General features: G+C 39.9%; 2 protein-coding genes across 2 annotated transcripts; one reads left to right on the plus strand and one right to left on the minus strand.

Annotated features, from left to right (window-relative positions):
- Nucleotides 1-3,110: 3,110 nt before the first annotated feature.
- LOC126805559 (cysteine proteinase 15A-like) lies at nucleotides 3,111-5,211 on the minus strand. Its single transcript, XM_050532355.1, has 3 exons — nucleotides 4,713-5,211; nucleotides 4,482-4,601; nucleotides 3,111-3,821 (listed from the first exon to the last, which is right to left on the minus strand). The coding sequence occupies exons 1-3, from the start codon at nucleotides 5,175-5,177 to the stop codon at nucleotides 3,306-3,308; spliced, it is 1,101 nt and encodes a 366-aa protein (XP_050388312.1). The 5' UTR covers nucleotides 5,178-5,211; the 3' UTR covers nucleotides 3,111-3,305.
- A 1,412-nt stretch (nucleotides 5,212-6,623) lies between these two features.
- LOC126805560 (uncharacterized) lies at nucleotides 6,624-9,405 on the plus strand. Its single transcript, XM_050532356.1, has 6 exons — nucleotides 6,624-6,980; nucleotides 7,325-7,433; nucleotides 7,956-8,086; nucleotides 8,185-8,259; nucleotides 8,674-8,823; nucleotides 8,905-9,405. Exons 1-6 carry the CDS (start codon nucleotides 6,720-6,722, stop codon nucleotides 9,022-9,024), a joined length of 846 nt encoding a protein of 281 aa, XP_050388313.1. The 5' UTR covers nucleotides 6,624-6,719; the 3' UTR covers nucleotides 9,025-9,405.
- Nucleotides 9,406-9,770: the final 365 nt, after the last annotated feature.

A 9,770-nucleotide genomic window follows, 5' to 3' on the forward strand; every position in this document is an offset into this window, starting at 1 on the left:
AAAACCCAGAAATAGAGACAATAGATACATCTTCTGGTGACGTAAACGACCTACGTTGAGAGGCAATAGGAGAAGGAGAAAGGCCAAATAAAAGGAATTGGGAGTTTAGGATCGGATATGACTTTAGCAATTCTACCTTACCTGATGGCCATGATTAAATATGAAGAAGAAGAAATTATAGAATTCTAAATTTTCAATATATGTTTGAATAAGCAATAATCAGAGTATCGACTGATGTCGTGATTGATGGTTAATCGGGTCTGATTGGGGAGATTGATTTAATTGATTGATGGAAAATAGGAAAGAGGTGAGCTCTGAGACATTGATCGGTTGAAATTGATACAGTTTCTGTTTGCAAATGGGGATGGAGGTGAGACCGTGAGAGAGGTAGAATCACATATTCAAATACGACTTCTCCGTTTCATTTTGACATCAACTAACGGAACACGTGCAAGGCATGTGGATGGAGCACCTTGGTGCCTGGAAATAAGCTCCCTACTAAACAATGTAGGATTGTTCAATGAAGTAAATGATTAAAATGGTCTTGAATCCCTAATTGCTTTCCTGTTATTGTCGACCTAATGAATCTATAATCTTGTCTTTCCCTCAAACAAATACAGCGTTATAGTGTTATACGAGAATTCACTGTTAACTCAACAAAAGATTGTCCACTAATTTGTAGAGTTGACCAATGTTTTTGTTTGCTTGGATAACTTATTGAAACATAAAAGATGAGATTAGATGCTATTTGTTTCCAGCTATCTATCACTTATTTTGGACAACTATACATTTCAGATTTTGTAATTGTACGCATGTACATATCCAAGAAAACAAAACTCACATGCATGTGTTTCTTAAAGATATCAAATTTTATTACGATCTTCTATTAAGTGTTTAAACATGACTAACTTTTATTTATTTGTGCTAACCATCTGCAAAATGAGAGTAATAACAATCTATATTTGATCTTTTATGTATATCAACTGATCAACTTAGACCGGCTACACGTTTAGACCCAAATTAAACACATCTTTTCTTTTTAACAATCTTCTCTACTTTTCTCTAATCTGATACCTTTGATGAACGAGTTGAATTATGTTAATTGATCGCAGAACTCGCTCATATGTCATTCCCTTGCGTACTCGAACAATTAGTCGATAATTACCAATTGGTAGCTCATTAACCTATATATCCAATATGGATCGGAATTAGGAAATAGGGTTCGTGCTGTGGAGTGTACTTCAGCAAATCTTGGCTTGGCAAGGCGAGTGGTAGAAGATTAAAGCATTTGACAAAAGCTGGCATTAGTAATGAGAAAATCGCCTTTTTCATGAAAGACAGTCACGTGAATCCCCCAAATTAGTGCCCACTAATTATTGAATTTCAATTATATATCAGAACAATTCAAAAGTTCGAGCTCCGGCCGCCTTTAGCCGAAGTTGCGCCGTACGGTGCCCTTGACTCTCTGGTGGCGAGAGAGGTGAGTGCGAGTATTCGACTTTCTAACTGAACAAACAACAAAGTGTTTACTTAAAGAAAGAAAGAAACCCTAAATCTTAAAACCTAACTTTGGAAACTAGGGTGAAAAGTAGACGCGACCCTAGCCAAGGCAACACTCTGGCTTAATCAAATCTCGATTACATGCATGGATCTCGATTCATGAGCTAGATTAGGCGAGTATTTTTGATGCCGGATTAGGAACATTCGAACGAGGCCATTTATTGAGAATCAGGAAGGTAAAACTGGAAAAGAAATAAAACAGAGCCAGCTAGGGTTCCCGGGAAAAGACCAGAGAAAGAGATTGATGGAGAGGGAAAGGACGTAGATGAATGATATTCTGTGTGGAAGTTCCAATTATTGTGTTTCTTTTGCTCTCGAGCCCAGAGCTTTGTTCTTGCTATTGACTCCAAATCCTTGTCCTTCTCCCTTTCTTCTCTATCATAATTTAATTTCTAAATTAAAGCTCCATATATATTTACCTGAAAGGAGCAAACCCCCAGCTCCACTCATCCCTCACCCTCATGGGCAAAAGGTTGGTATACATTCCGTTTTTATTTGCATGCACTTCTCCTAGATTGACCATTAGGTCCATCGGATGCAGCAGAATACATCTTTTGTTTCGTACCGCACATTAAAACAAATCATAAGAGTTTGAAAACAAATTGTAATACAAAATTATCATTATGTATCATCATTAAAAGTCTCCCGCGCGCACTGATGTAACGAGACCTAGCTAAACGATGATGTAGAAGATTACGTATATTTCATACGTGCTTAAATCATCATTATATCTAATTGCAATGAGGTGTTGCTATTATATCGTAATTCAATCATCGATCATGAATGAAAACCTTCAATTCGTATGTATGTGCTTGTTCACTTTCTGTTAACATTCTCAATCCAAAAAAATAGAAATACCTCCAAGAAATTACGTAGTTGAGGTACATCGAAATCATTTGTAGGGTAGGCTGGGTCCAACGTCAAGTTGTGGGTATGACTAGCAGTTCATGCCTTCATGGTGTCCCTCGACATTATTAGATTTGAGACTCTTTACCAAAAAAGCAGATTGTTGGCCGCCTAAATGTCATTATGTCTCGTCAAAGCTTACATACTTGTTCGGGTCCATAAACCCGCAGAAAGTTTTCTGGGCCGAAAGTAGGATGTTTTTCGTTTTTTTACCATACTAGGTTTCAAACAAGCCCAACAGGGTCTGACCCACCAATCACATTTAAGCAAAAGTTATATCCTTCAGGCATTCAGCTCATGACCTCCAGCTGCAGGGTGATCAGCTTGGAATACCAGAAGGACTTTTTTTACAGTGCTAGGAAGTATTGAAATGTTTGAGTGGTGAGAATGAATATGTCACAAGATGTTACTAACAGTGAATCAGATACAATTAATATTTGGGTTTAGTGCTTGTGAATACATGATTGCGAAAAGGAACAATGAACCAAAATGTACTTGTACTAACCAGTGAACCAATAAGATTTTCCTAGGCAGTGAACGGACTAACTCAGCAACTTTTAAACCAGTTCGGAAAGACGGGAACTAGGGTAAAAGGATTCAGCCATTCAAGCATAAAAGAGCTAATACTGTAGAGAGTCATGGCATACGCGCTAAACATCAAACCCTAGCATAAAAAATAGCATAACAAAGAGTCTTACTATACAAGTTCAACATCAGATAACCAGACTTTATTACAAATCCTTTTGAAATTATCGTCTAGGTGATCATAAGATAATGTACAAACGCCCCACAAGTCTAATACAGTAAATAAACTCCTTGATTTCCTAATGGTTCTGGTTTCATGTGTGCATAGCAGCAACGGTAGAGACCATGCTATCAACCCCACAAGTATTATGACCCCTGCATATCTTGTAATACCCTTCCTCTCCCCAGGTCTGTCCCCATGAATTCTTTATGATCCAGTAAGGCTTCTCCTTGAATCGAATCGGAGCATATCCAGAGGAGCCGTAACCGACCAGAAGCACCCCGTGATCCAGACGTTTTCCACAAATGTAAGGGCATGAGACTCCACCTATGTATGTTTGCATGAACACTGCATTGATGCCAATTGCAAGAGGACCATTGTGTACCAAATTTGCAGCAATTTGATCTTCGTCGAGGGAAACAACGCTGAAGTTGGAGACAGTAGCAACAACTTTGCTCTTGTCAAATTTGCAGGTACCGCGATCGGTGCCAGTGTAAGGGTAGTCCTTCTCTTGCTCCAAACCCCCAGCCTTGAGTGCGTATTCAAAGGCATTGGTCATTAGTCCACCACTACAGCCTGAGTCACACGAACCATATTCTTCTGGATCACACTGCAAAATGTACAGTCTCATACTCATTATATGAAAATGCCACACCATCATAATAATCATATCTAAATAGAGCATCACCGTTCCATTAAAGATGAGCAAGCAACCAATAATTCTAAACAAACACATATTGTAACACCAGTACTGAAATGTTTAGCAGACATTGTAAAATGAATGCATATCAATCCTTCTTGAGATCACAATCTACCTAAGTCCTAACAACAACAGGATTGTAAGGAGGCTCATAATTCAAGCAAGAATAATTTAAAAGGGTTCATCTCGATCAACACTAGGCTTTCTATTTGCTCTTGAAAGACAAAAGCTTCAAAAGGCAAGTAATTCCAACCCGCTAGAAACTCATAAGTTCAAATGTACACTCACTCCAAGGCCATACAGGAAAAACTTGAATATAATGAAATTCAGACACATTATGGATCAACTTATTATGCCATCAGTAACATACTATACATTGTGTTTCTGATTACACTACTGTCAAATCAACTAACTAGGATCAGAACATAATAATGAATAAGCAATTAGCTAAAGCTTCAGCCCTTATGTTTTACAAATTGATTAAAGCAGAGATCAAATTATGTTTTATGAATTTCAATACTTTGAAGCAAATTATATATAGGGTAATTGTAAAATTATGAGATAGCAAACCTCATGATCACAGTCCACAAGCTGCTGCTCACTGAGACTCACGAGCTCCCCTGTTGTCAAAAAATGAGCTCCTTCCAGTGCTCCCGTCGCACTAAACGACCAGCATGATCCACACGCACCCTATTATACACCCCAAAACACACAATCACTACTCCATAAACATCAAATAAATTCCAAAAATTAATTGATTAATCTTACTATCACATATTCGTTACAGTAGTACGGTAGTACCTGGTCCTTCACCGGAGTAACGGCACCTTTCTCGCGCCAGTCAAAGTCGGCGGGAAGATCATTCGTCGGAAGAATCGGCGCCTTGTTAGCGTCGGCCGGCAGCCGGAGACGCTTCTTGAGCCCGAGAAAATTCCGGCGAAACTCCTTGGGAGTGAGATCAGAGAACTTCGTAACCCCATGGACGGCGGTGGGGTCCAGCCCCTGGTGCCTCTTGGCCCGGCGGAGATTGGCCTTGAAGACGCCGAGCCTGTAGTCGTGCTCCTCCTGGCTCGCGTAGCTCTTTCCGAACGTGGCTTTGAAGCTTGAGAAGTGACGCTCGGCGTGGAGGAGCGCGTCGTCATCCTCCTCACCGGCCCTAGGTACGACTTGTCGGATCAGTGAATCGCCGCCGTCAGCGGTGGACGCGACCGTGTAGGATAGGAAGAGAAATAGGGAGAGGAGGAGAGCATGATGATTGTAATCCATTGTTGTAGTGAGTTGGAGAGTGGGGAAGGAGATGAGGGATATAAACTGTGATGAGATATTTGTGGGGTTTGTGCGGGTGACATAGTGAGCTTCCCAGAAATTTGTAAAATGGGGGACACGTGGTTTGTTGTGGTACGAGTATTTGTCACCAAGTGGTGAGATTGGTAACGAATAGGAGAAAATGATGGGGTTGGTTTGGGTGTCTTGCCTCATACGGCTTTATGTAAAACAATAGTGACGGCTTGGCGCTACTCCATTATTGTTGCTTGTCTTCTTCAAACTTCCCTCCTTTTTTGTTCATGTATGATCACTCCAATTTGCTCCTTGCTTGAAATTCTGCCTCTCATGAATGGAAAGATAATGAGGTTTGCCATTCTTTATTCACTTCACATTTGAATTTGAATTATAAATTTGGATGACTCTTGGCACGTACAAGAGTGTACATCACACATGAGTGGTGATCGAGACTTGAGAGCATCAATTGTTTCTTTCAAAATTTGAAGTAGTCAAAATTACATCACTGTTCTAACTTTCACTTTCACGTTGGAGGCATGCGGTCAAGGAAACCTATCGTGGAACATATTCCTCCACGGCCACTCAAAAATTTTCATCTCAAGATTAGACCATGCAAGTAGTCATCAAAGCTACTAATTCAACAACTTAGAAAAGAGGATTGACATTTTTAGCGTTTTTATACTAGAGTATTATTCTCGAATTTACTAACACCTAAGGCTCTAAGCAATGTTTTCTAAAAAAAAAAAAGGCTCTAAGCAATGAGGGCATCAAATGGTGTATTTCCATTCACACGGTCAGTGACTGACTATGGAATTCATGATCAAATACCATTTGACGTAAATTCAAGAATGAGGAGAATCTTTTTAAAATTGAGTTATTTTGTTTTCAACTCTTTGATTTACATCAAACCGTAGTTGAGAATAAATTTCACGGTCAGCTACTGAGTATGTGAATAAAATTGTCAAAGTGTGTTAGTTAAAACAACAATGCTAAGACCAAACGTATATTGGAATAAGGTTGGGTAGTCTCCCTTTCACTTATCTAGGGGTCCCAATTTTCATGGGAATGGCTCGGAGTAGTATTTGCTTCCTATTGCTGACAAAAATATATGTAAGATCTCTCACAAGTCTTTGGGCTGGTCTACAAATTGATTAAATATTACAAGGTCTTCAATTGGGCTAGTGATCGAGAACATTCATCGAGTTGTTGGTAATGGGCACTGTTAGATTGTGGAAAGAGCCCAAATCCGTTGATCCACAACAGAGGAAAAGGCCCGAGTCCGCGAGTGATTTTACCGGTATAACAATTTCATGGAAAGTTAAAAAAAACCGACATTACCCTTCCAAGATAGCCACTCCTAGGTGGACACGTGTCCAAACGCACCGAATGTTACACCCTCCTCTTCTGGTTCGGTTAAACCTCCAGAGAGGCTGCAAAGACCGGAGAGGCAAAAACTCGCCAATTTTGACTTCGCGGTAAACTAGAGTTGAAATCCGGTCAAATCAAGCTCCGGTGAGCTTATCGGAGATGGAGGAGAAGCCGTCGGGGAAGAGAGTGAAGTCGGAGGACGACCACGCGGCGGCGAAGAAGGTGAAGACGGAGGAGGACCATGGCGGCGGCAGCAAAAGCTTGGATACAGCGAAAGCCGATAAGCTTGTGTGGCTGATGAAGCTGCCGCAGGTGGTGGCCAAGTCATGGAACTCGCACCCTTCCTCCGATCCTCACCCCGTCGCCAAAGTCGTCCTCTCCCTTGATCCGCTCGAAACCGATGAGACCGCCGCCGTGCAGGTAGTCACTTCTTCTCCCTCAATTCGATCGTGCTCTTGATTCTTCAAGTTTCACTGTGTCTACAATCGGTTGATTCTTAGAAGATTTCGGTGAATTAGAGCTAGTATTAGAGTAATTGTTCTTACATTAGCTCTGTGTTGTTCAATAAAACCCTAATTTATATTGCGATTTGATTGGTTAATGTTATGTGTTGTCTTAGAACATTTGAAAAGCTGCATTGAAATTTGTATTGCAATTTGATCAGTAGGTGTTCGCTGTTTGTGACTGAGTTTGGTTTTGAAGTGCATACTTGTGCTCGAATTCTTATTTATGTGGTGCTTATGCCTTCGACAATTTGCATTCAGTTTAAAATGGAGGTTGCGCAGACTGAGGTAGGGATGAAGCCGAAGAGTTATTCGATGAATATGTCGAAAGACTTTGTTCCCATGTGTGTTTTCTCTGAGGCAAATCAAGGTGAGGTTCAGAAATTAGATGTTCCGATGCATTGTACAGAGACTAGTACTCCTACTTGTTTACTATGGAAACTAGGTTTCTGCTATACGTAGATTCTGTGCTACAATGTGCATACTAGATAAAATGCGCAATCGGTTGTCGAGCTGTTGAAGTAGGTTTATTAATTTTCATATGACTGCTTCATATTGAATGACTACACACTTGAAACAGGTATATGACAATTACTTGTTATGCTTATGGAAGTTGTCTTGTTGAAGACATTTGCCATCTCTATGTTGGTGGTTTAAACTCTTTTGTCATCGAAAATCATGAACATGCATTTAGGAGTCCCATTACTTGGCTAATGTTCACAGTTAGTAAGAACTAATAACTAATAAGCAATAACTAATGAGTAATGACTATTTAGGTTCCATATGTCTATCAAACATTCAAACCTGTGTCATATATTGCACATTTCAGCGGTTCCCTTTTCTTTTATAACTGCTGTGTTATAATGGTTCTTGACATTTGGCTTCATTTTAGGCAAGATTGCTGTTGAAGGTAAAGTTGAGCACAAGTTTGACATGAAGCCCCATGGTACAAACTTTGAGGAGTATGGGAAGATGTGTCGAGAAAGGACTAATAAGTCCATGATCAAGAATAGACAAATACAGGTAGCCATATCTTCCATATGTTTCTATTATGGCAGCTCAATTCTAAATTTCTACGAAATCTTTTATTTCATCTCATATTCTCTCTTGCTGGTTGAAAGGTGATCGACAATGACCGAGGAGTACATATGAGGCCCATGCCTGGTATGATCGGCTTGATTTCTACCAATGCCAAGGTATCAACTTTCTTCATTCCATTTTTTGCACAATTTAATGCTAGAATATCAGAAGTGTGTCCCATTTGCTTGTTGTTTCTTACTGTTTTTGAGAGTTCATTCTGTTAGCTTGGCAAGTCCAACCCACAGATACATTCTTTAAGCATAGAAACTTTCTAGCTTCCAATGGTGATCGTGTGATTTACGCAAAACATAACACAATCTCACTTCATGTCTCCGGCCAACCAAACTACTCAAATATGTTTTCAGAATGATGGAAACTGAACGACTAAAATGAAAAATTTTCATTTTAGTCGTAGAGTGCGGATGTGTTAAATGCAGATATAAATCTTAGGTTCAGATATGATAGCTCCCCTTTTGGCCACATTCTTTGAAGAAGCAAAAAAGAATAATATTTGAATTTTGATATGCCAGGATAAGAAGAAACCTGTTCCGGTTAAACAATCAGATGTCAAGAGGACCAGAAGGGATCGCGGGGAACTGGAGGATATCATGTTCAAGTTATTTGAGAGACAACCAAATTGGGCATTAAAGCAGCTTGTGCAAGAGACTGATCAACCTGCAGTATGTCTTCTTACCTTTCTACCCATTTGCTTATGTATTAATGTTTCCGTTCTAATTGATGTCTGATGGTTTCATCCGCAGCAATTCCTGAAAGAGATACTAAATGAGCTGTGTGTATACAACAAAAGGGGAACCAACCAGGGTACTTATGAGCTTAAGCCAGAGTATAAGAAATCTGTTGATGATACACCTGCGGAATAAGTATTCTTTGCCATCTAAGCATCATCCGCTTTCCCTTTCAACAACCGCAAGTTCCCAATTGCGGAAGAAAGGTCGCCTGAATTGTACGAGAAAGTCACACCATCAAGCCAGAACTTTAAACATGCGAGAAGTAGTCTCCATTTCATCTCTTTAACTTTCACAGTTATATTCTCTTGATCTGACGGGTGATAGAAACACTTCCTTAAACTTACAGGGCGAGCATCAGTTTGATTTAACGTGTACACCCATAAATCCATAATACTGGTTTGCGTAGTATTTTAGTTTGAGGATAGCTGAAATACTTGCTACGACAACCCTTATAATGTAATCAAATCGTTACAAGATTATAAATGCAAATGCCACTGATATTATTTTCCTCCAGCTGGTTTGCTACTACTGATTTCACCAGTAAACTGGGGGCTAATCCCATTTAACTGCCACAGTGCCTCGCGAACAATCGCAGCAAGGAGAAGAAACCACGAGCTGGACTACTTGGGAGGGTTCGTCAGTTTATGGATCGGATTCTGAACACGTTTTGGAACGCAATTGCAACCGTGATTGTGCTACTACGTTCAAACTTTAATAACATTTTCAAATATTAGGCCGCTGTGACTATGATATATCAAAAACAGTGGAAAGCATCAATAATTGTAAGGGTTTCTCAATCAAGCAAGCCTCTTCATATGTGGCCTGCCTACACTGGAGAAATTTGGATGGAATGGAATAAAGTCTCGTATTGTCTTGGA

Source organism: Argentina anserina, chromosome 2 (assembly GCF_933775445.1).
Source record: "Argentina anserina chromosome 2, drPotAnse1.1, whole genome shotgun sequence".
In the NCBI taxonomy this organism is placed as follows: Eukaryota; Viridiplantae; Streptophyta; class Magnoliopsida; order Rosales; family Rosaceae; genus Argentina; species Argentina anserina.

Bases quoted from the DNA above. Each gene is read 5' to 3' on its own strand.
- LOC126805560 (XM_050532356.1), top strand. From the start codon at position 6,720: ATGGAGGAGAAGCCGTCGGGGAAGAGAGTGAAGTCGGAGGACGACCAC. The intron at 6,981-7,324 runs GTAGTCACTTCT...ATTTGCATTCAG, and splicing joins ATGAGACCGCCGCCGTGCAG to TTTAAAATGGAGGTTGCGCA. The intron at 7,434-7,955 runs GTGAGGTTCAGA...GCTTCATTTTAG, and splicing joins TTTCTCTGAGGCAAATCAAG to GCAAGATTGCTGTTGAAGGT.
- LOC126805559 (XM_050532355.1), bottom strand. From the start codon at position 5,177: ATGGATTACAATCATCATGCTCTCCTCCTCTCCCTATTTCTCTTCCTA. The intron at 4,602-4,712 runs GTACTACCGTAC...GGTGTATAATAG, and splicing joins TTACTCCGGTGAAGGACCAG to GGTGCGTGTGGATCATGCTG. The intron at 3,822-4,481 runs GTTTGCTATCTC...TACATTTTGCAG, and splicing joins TTGTGGACTGTGATCATGAG to TGTGATCCAGAAGAATATGG.